The following is a 21535-nucleotide window of genomic DNA, read 5'->3' as shown; positions in this document are numbered from 1 at the left end:
CAAATATTTATTACCTGACGCTGAGCATGTTTGGTAAGCTTGTAAAACGTGACAGAGACTTTCTCATTTAAGAGGCGATGTGTATTTCCAGCGGCTAAAAAATGCAGTTCTACAGATTACCGCCCATTAGCAGGCAGCATAAAAGAGGCATAAAATTTTATATTGGCAGTAAAACGTTACACGTTAACATGACATATGACTCATGGGGGGGGAGGGGTTTAAAATTCAAGCTTCTGTATTGCTATGGAAGTGAGTGACTCAGGACAATAAGGTTTAAGGTTTACAGGACAGATCACAGCGCTGTCACAGGGGTTATAATAAACCACGCTGTGGGCACTGGTCACTCACTGGAAAGCTTGTCACACCAGCTGGAAATAGCACATTTTCCTACCACGAAATCTGTGATTCTTTGAGGCTATGGGCTAAACAGGCTACTGTTTTTGTCCATATATGTACAGCTAGTCCTGAGCAAATCGTCTATCCCTTCTTGTTTTCATATATTTTCTATTCATCTTGTATTGTGTGTTTGCATTTTCTACTAAGGGGGGCTGGACGGCTCTCATGTGGGCAGCTTACAAAGGTTGTACAGATGTGGCCCAGCTGCTCTTGGAAAAAGGAGCAAACCCCAACATCACTGGTCAGGTACTGAGACTGGACACACTGCATTTCTTCTGGCATCATTCTTATCTGTTGTTCTTTCATATCTGCATTGAAAGTTACATAGATAATAGGTATCTATTAAGCAGGAATGGTTTATGCCACTCTTTTAAAAACTGAATCTAATCTCAGAAAATAGTCCCTGAGTAGGGCAGTGTATTTAAAAGGGTTTTCCACATATGTTTACTTTTATTGTTTAATGCAGGATTTTAGTTCATTAGCTATATACTCGGAAAAATTTGTTGTTGTGAATGTTAGTGCTGCTTTTCACCTGAAAAGGCCGATGCCATACCCCATCATCTGCCGTTTCCACCATGTCAGGTGGCTGAAAGTGTGAGTGTGACTGCAGGCCTGACACTGATCATTAGTTACTGTGGGCATGACTCATCCGCTGTCCTCTGCCCCAATAGTACAGCGTCTACCCCATCATCTGGGCAGCAGGTCGCGGCCACGCGGATATAGTTCATCTCCTGCTACAGCACGGAGCCAAGGTCAACTGCTCAGACAAGGTAACTACAAACTGAAAGATGTTCATCATTTACTTCTTTTTAATCACACAGAAAATGTATTCGCTGATATGAGCTTAAAAGATTCAAGTGCTCAGGCCCACATCCAACCCTGAGCCCCAAATCTTTCCCCCCACGGCCTTTATTTGTTAATGTTCCTTTAAAATTATATGAAGTCCCTGGGTTTTTGACTGCATTATCTCCAGCCACTCACATCACATGTGCTCTGTCATTTTTTATTCTTTTCTTCATAGTATGGCACCACTCCTTTGATCTGGGCTGCCAGGAGGGGCCACTATGACAGTGTGATGCACCTTCTGGCAAACGGAGCTGATGTGGACCAGGAAGGAGCAGTAAGTAAACGGACTGCACAACCACGGACTGTCCGATTAGTGGAAGACCCCCAATCCCCTGAGCTGAGTAGACTGCACATTTCTGTCATTTTCCTATTAATTAAATATTTTTGTAATAGTCAAGATGCAAATAAGTAGAAATGTAGTTTTTAATTTAGTTTACATAATCATTGATAATAGAAAATTGACCAACATTCGTTCCGAAAAACCTACCATAGTTTAAAAAACTTCTGATGTATAAATTAAAGTAGAACATATAATTTGGAACTAATGGAAATGATGATCTGCTTTGATACTTAAATATTTCTGGAAGGGTTGGAAAGTCTTTGAAAGTTTCAAGTCTGGAAAAATATGGAACATTTTTTATTTTGAAGTTTTAAAGTTCTGAAGCTCCTTTTTGACATAATGTAATTTTGGGCAGTTTCCTGAACTGAAATTACACTTCGCTCACCTGTCGGGGGGTCGCTGAAGGTGCCAGGACACTCAAAGCTGCGTGTTCACACCAGTGTGGATTACACACAAGATTTAACACTGCCAAGTGTCGTAAATGTGTCAATAAAGGGCAATATTAAATAATTGATTGTACCTATGACGCAGCACATCTGTTCTCCATCTGTACCAACACAAAGTGAACGATGTGATGGTTTGATATGTGGCATCAATAATCAGATGGAACTGTGGTAGCTAATGTTGCAGAGCAATTAATTCATGTGTGATTAAGAGACACTAGTGCCTGGAAAAATATATGAATTATTGGGCCTCGCTAAATGAGATGTCAATAATAAATTGTCATTGAGCCTGTCGAGTCTCCCAGAGCTGCTGAAATAAACTGACAACATGTGGGGAATACAGTTTGTCGTGATTAGCCTTAAACGATTGAACATCTGTCAATTGAATATTCGCACACCAACTGAATTCTTTACACCCAGTTAGGTTGAGAAAACCGTATTAAAATTGTTGGGGTTTTTAGCAATCCTCAAATGTGCAAATTCACTTCTTTTTGTTATTTTTTCAGAATTCAATGACTGCTCTGATTGTGGCTGTGAAAGGCGGCTACACAGAAGTTGTCAAAGAGCTGCTGAAGAGGAACCCGAACGTCAACATGACGGACAAGGATGGCAACACGGCCCTGGCCATTGCTGCCAAGGAGGGACACACTGAGATCGTGCAGGACCTGCTGGATGCCGGCACCTATGTCAATATCCCAGACAGGGTGAGGCCTCGTCACCGCAGCATTACCTGCTGCTCTTTGACACAAACGGGATGTCGTAAAATGGTCATTATAAAATACGATGTGAATGAAATGAAACTCATGTCCCTCTCTTGTTTGTTTTTCCCATCTGTCTTTTTCAGAGTGGGGAGACGATGCTTATTGGAGCAGTGAGAGGAGGTCATGTGGAGATCGTCCGAGCTCTGCTGAACAAATACGCTGATATTGACGTCAGGGGCCAGGTGGGAAAACTCTCCCACTATTATTGCTGCCTTATTGTTGTTTAAATACAAGCAGGAGGCCTTCTTGTGTTCTGTGTGAAATGTCCCACTGCCACTCAATACTGTTCATTCAGCTCTATTGTTCTTTGTTAAAGTGAACTTAAATCCATGGGAGAGAATTGCACAAATGTGTTATTGCTATATGTTAATAGACACTGCATTTCTGAGACTTTTACTTAAAAAAATTTAAAAAAAAAAAAAAAGTATTATTCGCCTTGTCTTTTCAACATCAGGATGGAAAGACTGCCCTCTACTGGGCAGTGGAGAAAGGCAACGCGACCATGGTGAGAGACATCCTGCAGTGTAACCCTGATACCGAGAGTTGCACAAAGGTAAGGCACAATCGGAAGTAAAGGGGCAATGTGCACTGTCATTTGTCATCATTTTGGCTAGAATCAAGTTCCTGTGACCTTTTGCAATGTTTTTCTGCATTGTCCCTGTCAAATAAATAAAAACGAATATACCGTGTTGTGATCAAATTTTACAATATTTACCTTCACTATACTAAATAAAAATATGCCCAACACAAATCAGATGAGCTTTGTATATAATACCGACCTGCCCTGGGCTTTCCTCCTGAAAATACTATTGTTTGGATTTGTATATTCTTTTAATTTGTGCGGTGTTGAAGGTGGAATATGTATAAATATAGAAGTTCAAAATAAGTGTCTCAGTGAATTTGATTTGATGAAACATTCTGTGTGTTTGTGTTGTAGGAGGGAGAGACACCACTTATCAAAGCCACAAAAATGAGGAACATAGAAATTGTGGAGCTGCTGCTGGATAAAGGAGCCAAAGTGTCTGCGCTCGATAAGGTACCGTTTGAATCACAATAGCACATAACATTACTGCACATAACCCTGGTTTGTATTGAAGACCTTGATCATATTTAGTTTTGGTAATCTGGAGGCTTTCAGTTTTCCAGGGAAATTAATTTGTCATTTTTTTTTGTTGTTACACAGAAATCAGACACGCCGCTCCATATTGCTATCCGAGGGCGGAGCCGGAAGTTGGCGGAGCTGCTTCTGAGGAACCCAAAAGATGGCCGCCTGCTTTACCGCCCCAACAAAGCTGGAGAGACACCGTACAACATCGACTGCACCCACCAGAAAAGCATCCTCACACAGATATTTGGAGCCAGTAGGACCCGTTTCTCCTTGTCATTTAGAAATGATTGTGTGACAAAATGAGCTCATTTTATTGAGAAGTTAGAAAATATTAAACTCCTCCACTTTATCCTCTCTCATCTTCTTTTCAAATGTTTTTTATTCTCTCCCAGAGCACCTCTCCCCATCAGAATCAGATGGAGACATGTTGGGTTATGACCTGTATAGCAGCGCTTTAGCAGACATCCTGAGTGAACCCACCATGCAGCCACCTATCTGTGTTGGTCTGTATGCTCAGTGGGGCAGCGGCAAGTCTTTCCTTCTGAAGAAACTGGAGGGTGAGTAAGAAAACAGCATTAAAAACTTCCTCTCACAATGGTCAAATTTTTGGGGAAATTTGCTTTTTGACAAGTGCATTTCCCTCAATCCCTCTGTAACGTCAGGAGTTTGTTTTCACATTCCTTCCTCACATAATTTTCCTTTTTTAAAAAAAATTTTTTTTACCCATTAGATGAGATGAAGACGTTTGCAGGCCAGCAAATTGAGCCGTTGTTCCAGTTCTCATGGCTGGTGGTCTTCCTCACATTACTCCTCTGTGGCTCAGTGGCCGTCGTTCTGGGCTTCGCTGTTGATCCCAAGCTGGCAATTGCCGTGTCCCTCAGCCTCCTGGCTCTGCTCTACATCTTCTTTGGTGAGAGGACAGAATATGTAGAACTGCAGTACTGATAACTATGAGGAAATTGGGTTTTAATTTGACCATATAGGGAGCTTCTATCTGATCACATACAAAATTTAATACATATTTTTATACTACGATGGTAGTAAATGAATATGGAAAAGACAAACACAACAGGTATTTCGAGTTTAAGAAACTGGTGTAGGGCTACAGAAATTCCAGCCAAGACGAGCTTCAGATTACTCATAATAAAAAAAAATCATAATAGATACAGATATGTGATACATTTCAGTTTATACAGAACAAACCTTTTTTCATGATACTTTTGAAACTGCTTTGCTCACTAGAGGGTGCTATTATACAACCAATACCAAACATGATGAGCTGAGCTTCTTACGTTGTTGTTCATTTTTAATAGAAAACAATGCATTAATATTTAAGAATAGAACTCAGAGTCATAGTGATAATGAAATTATATTTTTGTTGGCTTGATATCTACGTAAAAAGACAAAATGAATTCCTCGGTTGACGACCCCTTCTCCCGTCTCCAGTGGTGGTGTACTTTGGAAGCCGACGTGAGAGGGAAAATTGGACCTGGGCGTGGGTCATCAGCACCCGCCTGGCCCGCCAGGTTGGCTACATGGAGCTGCTGCTCAAACTGATGTTCGTCAACCCCCCTGAACTTCCTGAGCAGACTACCCGCGCCCTGCCTGTCAGGTGACAATGGCAGACACAGAAAAACTCAGAAAAACTCTCTCTAATCACTTCACTTTTCTGCTGGAATATTACAAAATCAGTCTCCTAGCTCCAAGACAAAAAATATATAAACGTTTCTTAAGATCATACATACATTACGAGCTTTAAAACTCAATAGGAGGTTGTTGAATTTGATGCAAATAATAATTTTTCCACCTCTCTCTCTGTCCAATGTCACATAGGTTCTTGTTCACCGATTATAACCGTTTGTCCAGCGTTGGAGGGGAGACCTCCTTGGCCGAGATGATTGCTACGCTATCAGATGCCTGCGAGAGGGAGTTTGGCTTCATGGCCACGAGGCTCTTCAGGGTTTTCAAGAATGATGAGATCCAAGGTAACATCACTGTCTTTGGCTTGAGATGTCAGCGCATTCTGCTACTGCTAATAATGCAATTGCTGTGCAATTTGTGTTAACGGTGAAACCGAAAATAGAAATAGAAATAGAAATAATCAGTGTAAAATTAGATTGTTGGTACTGTGGCTCTTTTACACACTGTGAAACTTTTGTAAGTACACAATAAGCTGTGCTTAAAACTAATTGGTTATTCAGTGTTTTCCTCATTAACTACATCCTTCATTACCAGATAATGTTAATGCTAATTGTAGTCTGTAGAAAATGGTAGAAAAAAGGTTTCCCAATATTTTTCTCTCTGTGTATCTCCCTAACTTTCCCCTCATACTGCAGGTAAAAAGTGGAAGAAAACTTGTTGTGTTCCGTCCTTCGTACTGTTTGCCTTAACACTCGCCTGCCTGATCTCCGGTATGGCCCTGTTGGCCATCTTCAAGGTAGGTTAGCTCAATGAAGAAGGGGACCCTGCGTTAAAACACTATGCCTTCTAACCACTAGGTCCTCGGATGCCCCCACCAATCAATTGAAATCCTTTTATTTTCCAGGTGAACCCGGAGAACTTGACAGTAAATGCAGTGCTGATAGCTATGGCCAGCGTTGTGGGTCTGGCTTTACTGCTCAACTGCAGGACCTGGTGGCAAGTGGCTGACTCTGTCCTCAACTCGCAGAGGAAACGCCTGCACAGTGCTGCAAACAACTTGCACAAACTCAAGAGTGAAGGATTTATGAAGGTACTAACGTATGAATGCACTTTAGTCAGTACTTAATCAAGGATGAATGAAAATCCCTGCAACATCTCGACATGGCCCAAGATGAATTTAATTTGTTCATGATGATATTAAGTTGTCGTTCATAATAAAGTAAATTGTTATAATACATTTTTCCCGTCTCCCACCAGGTTCTGAAGCACGAGGTGGAACTAATGTCAAAAATGGCCAAAACCATCGATGGTTTCACCCAGAACCAGACCCGTATGGCCGTCATCATCGATGGCCTGGATGCCTGTGAACAGGACAAAGTTCTGCAAATGCTGGACACGGTGTGTGTTTGCACGTGTGCAGCTTCCCCCTCCACCGTTAACAAGATAATATGAAAGTTTTTTTTTTAACATCTGTCGTTCAATTCAATTTATAACCATGAAACACACTGTTGTACAGCAGCTGCCATGTGGTCTTAATGGGAAGTGTGTCTTTCACCTGTCTTTCCACGCACGCACGCACGCACGCACGCACGCACGCACGCACGCGCACACACACACACACACACACACACACACACACACACACACACACACACACACACACACACACACACACACACACACATCTCTGTTGCAGTGCAGCCCCCCTGGTGGTCATAGCTGCCTCAGCTTACCTCCAAGTTTGTATTCTTCCTCTCAGCTGCTGTAATAGAATTTCCTTTAACCAAATGTAATTATTTGGTGAAGTAATCCCAGAAAGCATGGCAACCTCCTGCGTGCTAATATAATCTTATCATCTTTGTCATGCCTCCCTGTCACTTCGAACGCGCACACTGCAATACTTATTTTTTTTCTCCAGGCCATGCAAATTACAAAATTAAATCTTATTTTTTTTTCTTTCTTCAGTCTGTGTACCTTTCCGACCAGATTTGAGACATTTAAGATGCAGACATCATGTGATGATGCTGACAGCTGCTGTAGAGACAGAGGTTCATCATCCTGTGGGGCGAGCCTGAGGGCTCTGGCCAGGGTTTTAACAAACCTTGTCTGCATGTAGCACAAAGCGATGTCCTGTGACACTTGGACAGTGTCCCTTAGTTAGCACAGTGGAAATCCCCCCCAAACCATGTGCTTCGGACAGTCAGCTCCCACAGGACTAATTAAGTTTAAGTACTACAGCTGACTGTTGTTGTCATGTTGTTGATTGATTAGATTGTGAACCCCCCATTTTGACATTTAAGTAGTAGATACGGCACAGAGGCTTCTGCTTTGCTTAAAACCTTTTAATTTTTAACAGATGGCCGAACCAAATCAAGACCACGTGAATTATGATCTTTACACACAAATTTATGACTCCTTTCTCATTGCAGGTGAGGGTACTCTTTTCCAAAGGCCCCTTTATCTCCATCTTCGCCAGCGATCCCCATATTATAATAAAAGCCATCAACCAAAACCTCAACAGTGTGCTGAGAGACTCCAACATCAACGGCCACGACTACATGAGGAACATTGTCCACCTCCCAGTGTTCCTCAACAGCAGGGGCCTCAGTACGGCCAAAAAGCTTTGCATGGCAGCTCCCACCAATGGAGAGGCGTTACCTGCTGAAGGTAAAGGGACAAGTGCTAATATATATATATCCATATAAATATATATGTGTATGATTAGCACCATATTTTGAGCCATGGATCCACAGGTTTAGAATTTAAATATTTCATAAAAACATGAAATTTTCCTTTCTTCCTTTCTCTCTTTTTCTCTCTCTTTCTCTTTCTCTGTCTCTCTCCAGGGTGGCATGAGGATATGGACAGGAAGATGTCTCAGAACAACTTGGGCCTAGACCAGGCCAAGTTCGGCAGCAAGAATGCCCTCAATCGCAGGGTAAAAGCAATTCCAACTCAAATTTTCTTTTTAGTATAGACTGTACAATTTTTTGTTGGGGCTAATGGCCCCGCCTTAGTTGTTCCTGACCTCACTAAGCTATCTCACCTTGAAGAACAGAAGTAAAAGGAAGAACAGTGGCACATTAACAAATGACCAAGGGAGAGGAAATTCGAAGAGAAACCCCCTGCTGAGATGGCAGTGGAAATAACGTGACTTGTAGGAGGAAGATAAACATAAACATTAAACAGGCAATATGTGAATTATAAGTCACAGAGTTGGATTATAGTAAGTTAAAATTAGATATAGATAAACCAAGACCAATATATCAAGCACTGTAGACATTGTAGGATTGAAAGAGACACAGTTCAACCCCCCCCCTCCCTAAACTCATAAAAACCAAATAAAAATAACAAATTGCAGAGAAGCTTTTGATATTAAAATGGAGACATGTTTTCATTAAAGAATGAGTTAAAATAATGTTTTTCAACAACACCTGAAAATATCATGAAAGTGGAAATGGATGCTCAATGTCCCAAAATTAATTTAAAACCAAATCAAAATGCGGGTTAGTTCGCCACAACGTTTATAGAAAACACTGGGTTAGGATGAGAGGTGCTGCTTTAGAACCCCCCCCCCCCTCTTCTCAGCCTCCTTCCTGTACATGTGTTGGCAGGCACCTCAGAGTCCAGAGGACGGAGGGAGACACACAGACGAATAGCGAGAGGTGCTCGGTGTGCGGCCAAGGTTCCTGGTGTAATTGATGTAATGGCTGTTTATCCTTCCTGCTGCGTTGCCACCGCCTAATGACAAGGCCTAGCAGCAGTGGGTCCCTGTGACAAAACACTGGCACCAGGTCTGCTGGCAGGAGGCTAAGTGACTCTGCTGCTGTCGCTGATGCTTTCCTCCCGCCCTGCGGGACCTTCCCACCACCACCACCCCTTACTTCCCTCCCTCCCGCCTCCCTCTCTTGTTTGTTTGTTTGACATTTGTTTGTACCTCGGGTTTATCTAGCACCGTCAATTATTGGCGTTGGCCCTTTTAAATTTCGGGGCAGTGGGCTCTGTTTATTTGCGCTCCCACACTAGCTGGCTCTTGGCAGAAGGGTCCTCTGATTACAAGTGGAGCTCGAAATGAGGGCAGGAGGGGAAAATCAATTAGTGTGTCTCCATTTTCATGTGGCTTATCAAGTTGTGGATGACATTATGAGTATCTCTACCATCTCATTTCCATTTACCAGAATTAAACAAATTCTCTTTACAGAATAATTATTACCCAGAACCTTGGTATTCAGTATTCTACCCTCTCTAAGTAAAAACATTTGTTCAACCGAATGATTGACCAATGTGTCTGTCAGGAGAACTAGTAAATGAATACAAAAACACCTACATGGATGAGTGAATCTGTAGAACTACAGTAAAAATCAATACACACTGGACAGTCGTCCTCACAGACCTGTCTGTATGATAGACCTTTTCAGGCCTGACTGAGTGGTGGCCATATGTGTCATCTCTCCGAGAAAGAGGTCATGAGACTGGCGTTACAACTTCAAAGTCAACCAAAAACCTTGCCTTGGCTCATGACCACGGCAGCTGTCTGATATCATCACAGATGTTCTCTGGTAGATCTGTGTCAATAGCTTGCCTGTGTGTCATGCGCGTTCAGCTTTGGACTGCGGCTCTTTGATTTTCATTTGCAGTCACGCAGAATTGTGTGTTTTGCTCCCAAGGAGATGATATGGAATGGGCTGGGTGTGGGAACAAACAAACAAAAAATCCTTTTAATTGGTTTCTCTCACACCACTTCACAAACAGCTTCCCTTTTACCCAGATTGGGAAAATGGTCTCACGCTTTTTGACCGCACTATGATTAGATTTTAACCTCTGCTAGTTTATTTTGACGCACAAGAGCGAAACAGACCCAGGAATGTATAAACTAACAGCATGTAAGTGCTATTAAAGATGTACAGAGTTCGCGATCCATACATCATTCCTCAACTTATTTAATATTTAAGGGCATTGGCTGAGATCACATGTTGACCCTGAAATGTTTGCTCTCCTGTTTCATGATTTACACACAAAATCTGAAAGTTCGGGCAGGGGCAGGAGAAATATTGTGGTATTCTTTGACTTTTAGTTTTCTATCTGTCATTAGAGATCACATTTTTAAGACTTCCCTGTAGAGTATGTTCCTGTTAACAGCCTCCTGTGACTGTATTGGTTTTAAGGCAGTTCTTGTTTTTTTCCCTTCATGCTGTTCTACTGCTTTCTTGATTTATTCCATGTAATTATGTAAAAATGCATTTATAAAACCCCTCAGTATCAAATCAACATCACTGAAACGACAATTGAAATGGTGGATTGCAACAGTGTTTACGGTAGTGTCCAGTATCGCTATGCTAATTGTACTGACTCTGTGCACTTGCTGCCTCTCAAGGACACATACCGACGTCGCCAGATGCAGAGGACTGTCACCAGACAGATGTCCTTTGACCTCACCAAGCTGCTGGTGACTGAGGACTGGTTCAGTGACATCAGCCCGCAGACCATGAGGAGGCTGCTCAACATTGTTTCCATCACAGGTGAATAACTTTGACCGTTTTGCTTTGGCACCAACCTCATCTTGTAACAGTAAGAAATATAATTTAAATTTTTACCTGTTTAGAAGATTTAATTGAGAAAAAAAATTCGATTTGGAGGAGGACATGGATATTTTTCATTAGCACGTTATATGAGAGCAGTAGAACCAGGCAGAAGTTTTAGAAACACTAAGCAGCAGAAGTTCTGATGTCGAGCTGGTCAGTTCGTGAGATATATGAACCATATGTGTGAATGTTTGACAGGTCGTCTGTTGCGAGCCAATCAGATTATTTTCAGCTGGGATCGGCTGGCGTCGTGGATCAACCTGACAGAGGAGTGGCCTTACAGGACGTCATGGATCATCCTCTTTCTGGAGGAGAGTGACGGAGTGACTGACCAGGTCTCTCTCAAGACCATTTATGAGAGGTACACACACACACACACACACAGACACACACACACACACACACACACACACACACACACACACACACACACACACACACACTGACAGTATGATATAACCCTTTCTTCTGAAATTTGGCTGGTTTACAAGATTTACAGGCCTCTTCATTACACCTGTGTATATTTTCATTTTTTCTCTTACTGTGTCTCACTTTCCTTCCCTTGGTGTTTGACTGTACTTCCCCCTCTTTCTTACATGGCCCACAATGTCGGACCACGTTTAACGTAAGATAAAATTAGATTTATCTTTAATGTGAACTAAGTCAGAGGAATTACGCCAAGTGACCCAGCTTCTGCCAGTTAAACGCTGAGCGTTCACTGAGGAGATCAACAAGCCAGAACACAACAACATCTGTTTTGGGGTCAATAAAGAATCACATTACTTGTTTTTCTCTCTTTGAAATATGTAAGTTGTGAGTAAGCTGTAAGTGTCTTTGACCATCAGGTGGCAGTAGAGGATTTTCTTTACAGTGTGGAAAACACATCAGTGCACAGTTACTGTCTGCAAGTGCCACACTGATTGTCAACTTTTTTGTAATTGATCATATGTACAAGGCAAATTATGACTGTATTATAACCTGAATATCCAGAAAGGACACATTTCCTAAAAACTGTACAAAAGACAACTGAAAGTCAGATGTCTCTATTCGAGCAAGGGAAGGTCTCTCTCTCTCTCTCTCTCTCTCTCTCTCTCTCTCTCTCTCTCTCTCTCTCTCTCTCTCTCTCTCTCTCTCTCTCTCTCTCTCTCTCTCTCTCTCTCTCTGTGTGTGTGTGTGTGTGTGTGTGTGTGTGTGTGTGTGTGTGTGTGTGTGTGTGTGTGTGTGTGTGTGTGTGTGTGTGTGTGTGTGTGTGTGTGTGTGTGTGTGTGTGTGTGTGTGTGTGTGTGTGTGTGTGTGTGTGTGTGTGTGTTCGTGTGTACACAGTATGAGTGTTTATGCCTTTGTCTGTGTGTGGGGTCACGGACGCTGTTTGGCGTTTTCAACGCGACGAGAGGAGGAGGCCGACCCAGGCTGAACTGCCGGGTTTGGGTGCTGTTGTGCATCAGTCGTTGGCCTTTAAAGGTTGCACTCTGTCACAATACACTAGCACCCACAGCTCCTACGGCAGGAAAGTGTCACAGACAGTTACTGTCAAGCAGTCAGTCAGCTAGATTTAGCAGACAACCCTCCCTCCCCCATCTCGAAGGCAGGCTGATATATCATTAGCTGTTTGCTTTTCAAAGGACAACAGGCATTACCTTCCTTTTTTATATATATATATATATGGCAGTTAAGTGTTACATGTGATGTGTACAGAATTTTTTGGGGGAGGGCAGTACAGGGTAATAGATGCGAAGCATTTATGTGAGATGCTGTAACTTTTGCTGGATATCATTATCTTTGCATTTTGTAATCGTCAACTGAAGTGGAAAAATTTGCCACTACACTTCTTCGTTCTATATCTTTACACGGTTTAAGTATGGTGGAAAACCCGAAAGAAAATGTCCACAGTTTACCATAATTATCGTGGAAAATAAAATTTGCAAATTAAACTAAACACTCGGTCTGGATTCAAGTGCCTTTACCACAGTATGATATTGTCCTTACACTGCTCGTCAGACCTAATATAGCCATCATCTTGTTTTTGACCAACAGGCCTGTCTTTCTCTATCTCCATCCTCGCTGGGTGTCTTTCCAAATAGCTGCTCTGTTTTCCGCAGTGGCCGTCGCAGAAGCGGCCTTAATGATGATGACAGGAAGCCTCAAACAGGCTAAATACAACGCCTTGCCTAGAGGCCTTATCTCATGCGCTAATCTTCCGCTGATAAGACTCTGGCCTCTGTCTGTGTATCTTTTTCTGTCTCCATGCTTGCGCTTTTTCTTCCTCTTTCTTGTGATCTGAGGCTCTTTAGGTCCGTTTTTCTTTTTTGTGCTCTGGATGAGTTATTCTGATGAGCACTTGACCGGCCTCTCAGAACATCAGGCCAGAGAGTGATTGCTATTTCTCTTTGCTTTCCTTTTCAAGCGTATATGAATACATGCATGTGAAGCACATTTAAAAAACACATTTTCTTCTTTTTTTACGTTGAACCAGTCGACTGTTTCCTGTGTTATAATTAGCTTATATTTTGTTTGTTGTTATAATTCTGTATCTACAAGATCAGTATGGTTCAGACCTCACAAAGGTTTTTTTAGTTTTAACATGCATACATGTACGTTGTTGTTGTGCTCAGCCAATTTTTCACAGCAGAACTCCACATCCCCTGAGCGTTACTAAGTGAATATATTAGTGGTGAAGTGAACGTGGGGGTGAGTCAGCCCCTTATAGGTCAACTGTCGCCCTGCATCTCAGTCACAAGGCAGCGAGCTCTTCCTCTTCTCTCCTCTATGTGGGGCTCGCTATGGCGCAGTAGTGCACACAGCATCAGAAAAACAATATATTGTAAATCATACTATTGATAAACTATACAACTGTAAAGGTCACAAAATATTTTTTTTTATGCCATTTCCAACAATGGAAATAAAATACGATCCTTGTCTGAGGTTCTGTCAATCCAGCTAAGTTCCAGAAGATGTTCTCAGTTGAGATTGTGCGCCCTCCCTCGCCTGTTACATGAAAACTAAATTACTATATATATTGTGTGAATAGCAGAGTCCCCTTCGATGAAGAACGAGACAGCCACTCTTATGTGGCATGTACCTGAACTCCCAAGAAATGGAGGAAAAAAAATAGAAACAGTCACCCACCTTCCCTCATATCTCACACAAACACACACGCTTTCAGAACAGCTAAAAGCTGTTTTTAGCTACTTGCCTGGCAATAACAAGGCGTCCGTGATATGGGGCTGTGAGGTGTCATTGTAGGACACGGCATGAAGAGAAATGTGTAGCGCTAATTCCCGTAGAGGGAGCGGGCCAGCACAGCCTTCCTAATCTGATGGGGAATGTGTAATCGGTTAATAACCTCAGCAATTCTATCATTAATGGTAAGACCGGGAGCTGCCCAGACTAATGCAAGAGAGCAGGGGGAATGCATTGTGCAACAAAGATGGCACTGTCTGTCGGAGATACGGGCTCACAACAGTGAAGCTTACACACACACACACACACACACACACACACACACACACACACACACACACACACACACACACACACACACACACACACACACACACACACACACACACACACACACACACACACACACACACACACACACGCACGCACAGAGCATAACTAAAGTGTTCTAGTGGTTCTGTAGGGAAATCTATAAATTACAGCTCGAGCTGCGAGCTTGCCTCTCACAACTGCCAGAAACTGAACAGAAAACAAAACAAGGAGTGGCTTGTGCTGACCATCATATTTGTAGCTGTCAAATGAACAACCCCAAATCCACGATTCAAATGCTGTTCTTTTATTTTTATTTTATTTTCTTCCCCAAATTGAATTTGGAGCCCGCAGCCTTGTGACTCTCATTTCGCCTTTATCATTTCTTCCTCCTCAGTGTTGTGTCTCTCAGGAGTCAGTTGTTCCTTATTTTAGCTGCCATTAGAGACTTAATGACTCCAGCTAACCTGGCTTTCTCCAGCTTCATGGTTATTGCTCTAAAGCAGCCCTGCCATTTCCAAATACTGTTAATAGGCTTTTGTATGTTTATTTGTGTTTATTGATGTTGTTTAGAGTCATTACATTACATTCAGCCATTACAAGGAAGCTCCTCTGTTTAGTGACTTTGGGTGAATGAGCAAGTACAGCTTCTGGATCTTGTTCAAGGACACTCTTGAACAAGCATGGCTGCTGTTGTGCCCTTCACTGTTATTTTTTCGTTTTCTTTTGAAAATCTACTCATCCTTAAACTTTTTAAATTTTGTTTTTGGATCCCTATCAGATTTTATAACATGGTTGCTCGTCTTCCTGGGGGCCTGCCTCTATTGAATTCAATAACAACCAAAGTTTCTTGCTTAAACTGCAGATGTCCCCTTCTAGGAGCACGACCTGATTAGATTTCATCGCTGCCTTACTGCAGAAATTTGCTCTCTGTCTTATGATCAGCAAGTTGAGAAGTAACAACTATGCATATACATATCTTTCTTGCATTTTAGATACAGGAGGTTGTCATGCAATGGTAAGGGCTCGACAGTCAATAGAATGCAAGTTAGTCACAGAAATAATAAACGGACCCACATAAAAGAAATAAAAGCAACTTACAAAGAGAAAAGGGATTTATAATGTAAATAAAGAAAACAGAGAACTGAAGAAGACAGGCAATTAAGTGATAGTAACACATTGAGCTAAAAAGAATTGTTGCTCTGCGACCAATTTGTTATTCGATTTTTAAAAAAATGTCTGCCTCAAGATTCACACTTTTTCCTTGTTTTCTGTTATGGTGAACTGAAGATCTTTGGCTTTTGGATTGTTGATCAGATCAGATAAGCTATGTCAACATATTCACTTGCATTCTGGGACATTCTGATGGGCGTTGTCTTCTATTCTCTGATATTTAACTGAACAAAAACAACCTTGGATTCACCTTTGAGGGCTCTAAAATAACCATATACATATTTGGAATTTATAATGCATTGGGGCAGCGGGTTTATACAGCCCCTCCGAGAGTTTTTTCCTGGACGCACAGATTCTGTTCTCAGCTCTGGAAGAAAGAAAGAAAAAGTGTCACTGATGGACAGAGCAGGTTCCTGCCCTGCTCTGACATCTGGTGCCCTCATGTTCCAGGATGCTCCCAGCCGCAGTCACGAGTGCGTTTCTGGTGCTGCACCTGAATCTTCTGTTCAACACACGCACACGCGCGCACACGCGCACACACACACACACACACACACACACACACACACACACACACACACACACACACACACACACACACACACACACACACACACACACACACACACACACACACACACACACACAGTGATGGTGGTAAAACACATGCTAAAACAAAGGTACATACAAACAGTATTTGCCACTTTAAGCATGTGTGATTAAACATATGTGTGCACACTCCCCAAATCACACATAAAACTGGTGCATGCAACATTCACACGCACACGCACACGCACACGCACACGCACACTTACACAGACATCGAGCTCTCACACCAGTGCAAGAACATATGTCACCCCCAACTCCTCTGGGAATCAGTGTAATTAATCAGACCCTGAGATGCAGGCTGCGTTCAACAAACACATACGCACAAACACACACACAGAGCACGTGTTCACACAGCGCAGGAAGCAGAGCACAGCAGAGAAATAGTTGCAAGGTGAGGTAGTAGTGTTAAGAAGACACTGCGATGAACAGCATTTGCATGTAAATCAAGTTCCAAATCTTGAAGCACTCTTGCTCTTCATGTCACAGTTTGGGAAGAATATTTCTCTCTGATTCCTTTCTTCCCTGCGTCGTCTCTTCCCCTCTGTTTTGTTGGCCTGACCCTGCATTCCCCCACCAAACCTCCCCTCTTTTTCAGAGACAGGACTAGCCAGACACTTCTTGGACAATTCAAAACTTCTCTCTCTTTTTTTACTAATCACACTGAATAAATACGTAGCCAGGCAATTCCGTGTTAATTAGAGAGACTCTTATCCAAAGCACTGAAACATTAAGATGACACTCTCTTCATTCAGGATTACTTTAATTGGCACAATTATTATAATTTGGTTGCAATTATGTGCCAGGATAAAAGCCCTGTTCCAAAGTTCATGCGGGTGATTTCCTTTATGTGGAATCTTTTAATAAGCTCTTAAATATCTGGCCACAAAAAAAATGGAGAGATCTTATTCTTTTCTTATGATGAATGCGTTTGAACTTTGCCTGCCCTCAAATGAGAAGTCTTTATTCTTTGCCACGCGGCCTATTGTTCATGTGATTTCCCATCAAATTCGTGACACTTTCTGTAACGTGTGTGCACTGCAAATGCTCAAAAAATAGTTTTTCTCTTTCTCTGTGTCCTCTTAGGGAGCCCATTGTCCCTGTTCTAAATCCCCCCAGGAGGTATTTTAGTGAAAGACGGAGTAAAAGTGGTAATTCCATCGCTCGTTGCACTGCCATTTGCCAAGAGAACCAATAAAAAATGGTGTGTGAATTAGTAAAGACTGGTGTGAAGCCACCTTGGTCTCAATAGAGTTCTGGCTCCATCACCGATAGGATACCAGCATTGGGGTATACACACCAGTGCTGAAGGACTACATGACTGACGAGTAGATAAATAACAGACAGAGGCAAAAGAAGAATGTATGGTTGGCATGAGATAAAGATGGAAAAGGGAGAGGGGTGGGCGGAGATAAGAAAGGGCACGAAGAGAGAGAAAAAAGCCCAATCTCAGGAGGTTAAAATGAGATAAAGACTGTAGAGGATCAGACCAGATACCAGCAGGATTACTGCGAGACGAATCGGCCATTGGTGTGCGCTCATGTCTCAGGTGTATTCATAGCCTTAGGTGATGCTGCTGCTCCAAGTGAGATAGTCCAGGTGGTGGACGCATACGGATTGATGCATGTCCCCCTGGGTCCCACATGGCTGTTTACATTAGTGAAACTGGTCCTCTGCTGATTCCAGTTGTGTGTGTGTGTATATGCGTCTCAGGCATTATACAGCCTCAGCTAGCTCCACCAGCGCTCAACCCCTGCTGAGCTGCTCAAAATTTAAAAAGAAAAGAAAAAAAAAAGACTTCAGCCGTTGTGTACAGGTGACACAGGAAGCAGTGTGTGTGTGTGTGTGTGTGTGTGCGTGCGCGTGCGTGTGCGTGCGTGTGTGCGCGCGCAAGGTGAGGTTCTGATTGTGTCTATGTGTCCTCGTACAGTATTTGTGTGTGACGGCTACCACGTGAGGAGGGAAAGAACGTCATGCTGCATTCTTTGTTAGAAAATCCTTAAAGCCCTTTTCATTTCTGCCTGTAAGCCGAGGTTGAAGGATTAGTCTAATTGGTCTGAAACAAGAGAACTGCTCTGTTGCCCTTTCTGTGCGAAGCATAAAGAATCATTTCAAATGTTATAAAAGCCCCCGCTTCACCTCGGACTGGCCTCCGTCCTTACGTGTTAGGGTCGTCCGTCAGTAACGACAAGCTTTTGATTCACATTTAAACGTGAGGCTGAAGGGGAAGGAGAAGAGGCGCAGGGCTGAGAAGAGGCGCAGGGCTGAGAAGCAGACGTCTGTCTGATACTTTGGTATTTCTCTGGTGTTGAGCACCATTGCTGATCTTTCTGTTGCTCCGCCGTCTCATTGTGCTGGAACTACTGGTGTGTGTGTGTGTGTGTGTGTGTGTGTGTGTGTGTGTGTGTTTGTGTGTGTGTGTTTGTGTGTGTGTGTTTGTGTGTGTGTGTGTGTGTGTTTGTGTGTGTTTGTGTGTGTGTGTGTGTGTGTGTGTGTGTGTGTGTGTGTGTGTGTGTGTGTGTGTGTGTGAGTGTGAGTGTGGTTATAAATAGCAGCCCAGGCTTGCATGAGGGTCAGCGATGACCTTTAAATGGACAGTGAGATTCGCCACTCGGCTGCTGCGGGCATTCCTGATAGTAACACACATACCTACACAAACACATATCCGGCCCTTAACTGATGCTAACATCCTGACCCTTCAAAAGTCAATGGAGGCTAGGTCCTTTTTAGTGTGTGTGTGTGTGTACGTGTGTGTATGTGTTTGTATGCGTGTGTGTGTGTGTGTAAACCACACCAAAATGGCATAGAACGACCAGGCAAGCGAGTAAGTCCAAAGAAGGCGAATTGAAGATGAAGCCTTTATTTGGAGGGATCACTAGTGTCCCTTTCTGCCCCATCAGCTCTTGATAAGGCCCTTGTGGTGCCAGCCACCGTAAGGCTTTAAGGATTTATTTATCAGATTTGTCTGTGAGGGTCTCTTGAGCAATGTGCCCCAGGTCCTAAGAAAGTTTGTTATAATCAGAAGAGGTTTTTTTACTCTTTTACTGCCTTTGAGTCAGGCACACATTGGAAAGAAATGTAAAAATCACTTTTACTGTACAGCATTTTTCTTCTCGCTCCCTCTCTTTCTCTCCACACACTCACTGACGTTCCTGTGTCCTGTGTCTCATCGTATTTCTGATGCCCACATCCCAGTGTGTGAATTCAAACAGATGATTATCGGTTCAGCCGGACGAGCCCAAGCTTTATTTTGTCACATTCATCACTTACTGTATGGATTTTAGTTCCATAACAGACTTATTCCAGATGTATTATCTACTGCAGAGAAGCACATTTGTTATCACTTTAACCATCCAACCCACTTAACTCTGCATCGTACAGCCTATCAGCTGGCCATTACAGCTCTTGAACAACCACATGCACTGATATGAACTTTGCGGTGAAATTAGTGTCATGATGAACAAACTCTGCCATGATGCTCCAAACTGTCCTCTTGTGCATAAATCATCGCGCTGAGGTTTAGTGTTTTTACCATTTGTCAAGAATGAGGCCTTAGTTACTCCGAGTGGAGGGTTCAACTAAGGTTTTTGGGGTCTGGAACAAGGAGGCTCCGTTTCGGCGTACACATGAGTTTAATCAACATTTCGGAGAACCACTGGGTCCTGGGCCCTGCTTGTCGAGAGGCCGCTCGCTCCGAAGCTGCTTGGTTTTTTATCAGCCTGGTGTGTTTCCCATTAGTCTGCTTGTCTCCGTGGTTTGCTTTGGGATGCACAGGTCCAGCTTAGTACACGAGAGTTTCAATTATTGGACTAAACTTTGCCACGAATGTGAATGGAAAGCAGACGCTGCCACAAGTTGTCAGTTGGCACTGCCAAGACAAGGACATGAGGAAGAGGGAAAGCTCCAGCCAGAGAGGAAAGCAGAGACACAGGGTGTCCACATTACTTGAAGCATTTGATTCCTATCAAGGGAATGCGTCTGGATTTTAAGGAGACAAAGAACATGGCGTCATCTAAAGTGAAAACATATTTACGCTCTCCCCTCTGCTTCCAGGGTGGTGGAGGATTTGGCAGCTTCCACTGTAACAATAACCTCTCTGAGCAATGATGCTGCGAGTCCACGCGCCAGCAGGCCGGCCCGTCCGACTGTCCACTGTTTTCCCAGTGACGGCCTCTCTGGTTTCATCCACGCGCTTGGCAGACACTATGCTAGCGGCTCTGATATGACTGTCCAGGAGAGGAATGTGCCGGACCTGGGCCTGGTTAACTTCTTCAACCACACATTGTTATACTGGTCTCACAGTGTCTCACACTGAAGCTCTTGAGCTTCTTTCTTTAACACAATGTGCACAGGCGGTTGTCTGTTCTGCAGACGTCTCTCTCCGTCTTTGGGCCCCTTTATGGAAATGTTTGGCAGCGAGACCATCTCTTTGTGGCATGCGCATGTCGTCTGTAAGCACAGAGGGCAGCTGTAAAGCAAAGTCAAGTGGCACATTCTTAGTTTCAGTGCCCAAAGAGAGGACGGAGGGGATAGAGCGATGAATTCTGCTTGTTCCCTGTCAGCTGCAGCGTGTGGGAGGTTGAGAGGAGAAGAAAGGCTGTGCCCCAGTCAGCTTTGGGACCTATTAGCATTTGGATAAGCTCAGAAAGCTCTCAGTGGCCACACCACACAGAGAGTGGTTGGACCTAAGCGTCTGTGCTGGTGCAGCTATAAGCCGGGCCCTGTCAATGGACCCATTGTGCGGAAACGGCCACGAGATGCCTGCCGGCCTTTATCTCGCTCGTCCGCAGTCTGCTTGAAAGTAGCACGCCGGCTTCCTTGGCGCTCCAACCCCCGGTACCTCCCTCTCGTCATTTTGCAACTGATTGCTGATAAGAATGACTTTGTTAATTTTGTCAGAAATCATCTGTTCACTGCGAGGATGAGTAAGTCTGAAGTGATTCGCGTCAATTGCGTAATGCCCAGGCCAACAACTCATCATTTTTTATCTGCAAAGGATGACATTTACAGTGGTTAAACCTCGCTGACAAACTGCTGTTGGCATTTAATGGGAACTGTTTGTTCTGCAGTTCAACATATTGGCCAGAATCAGTCTAATGAACCGTCAGCTGTCGGGTTCGTTAGTATTCCAGTAATGCAGTCCTCTCTCT

General features: G+C 43.2%; 1 protein-coding gene across 4 annotated transcripts in view; it reads left to right on the top strand.

Annotated features, from left to right (window-relative positions):
• The window catches only part of kidins220a (kinase D-interacting substrate 220a), a 43893-nt gene that overhangs the window by 7156 nt on the left and 15202 nt on the right, over positions 1-21535 (top strand). For all 4 annotated transcript variants that reach the window (XM_047337570.1, XM_035611380.2, XM_035611381.2 and 1 more), the window contains exons 5-23: positions 544-642; positions 1068-1166; positions 1418-1516; positions 2532-2729; positions 2870-2968; positions 3241-3339; positions 3724-3822; positions 3970-4147; positions 4287-4451; positions 4625-4804; positions 5341-5506; positions 5728-5879; positions 6231-6331; positions 6440-6625; positions 6793-6933; positions 7965-8202; positions 8382-8473; positions 10910-11054; positions 11316-11478. In XM_047337570.1, the coding sequence (XP_047193526.1) occupies positions 544-642; positions 1068-1166; positions 1418-1516; positions 2532-2729; positions 2870-2968; positions 3241-3339; positions 3724-3822; positions 3970-4147; positions 4287-4451; positions 4625-4804; positions 5341-5506; positions 5728-5879; positions 6231-6331; positions 6440-6625; positions 6793-6933; positions 7965-8202; positions 8382-8473; positions 10910-11054; positions 11316-11478 (2699 nt within the window). The remainder of the gene's footprint in view (positions 1-543; positions 643-1067; positions 1167-1417; positions 1517-2531; positions 2730-2869; positions 2969-3240; positions 3340-3723; positions 3823-3969; positions 4148-4286; positions 4452-4624; positions 4805-5340; positions 5507-5727; positions 5880-6230; positions 6332-6439; positions 6626-6792; positions 6934-7964; positions 8203-8381; positions 8474-10909; positions 11055-11315; positions 11479-21535) is intronic.

This window comes from Scophthalmus maximus, chromosome 15 (assembly GCF_022379125.1).
Source record: "Scophthalmus maximus strain ysfricsl-2021 chromosome 15, ASM2237912v1, whole genome shotgun sequence".
NCBI classification, from domain to species: domain Eukaryota; kingdom Metazoa; phylum Chordata; class Actinopteri; order Pleuronectiformes; family Scophthalmidae; genus Scophthalmus; species Scophthalmus maximus.
The sequence above is the reverse complement of the archived record's forward strand: the minus strand, read 5'-3'. Positions and strand labels throughout refer to the sequence as shown.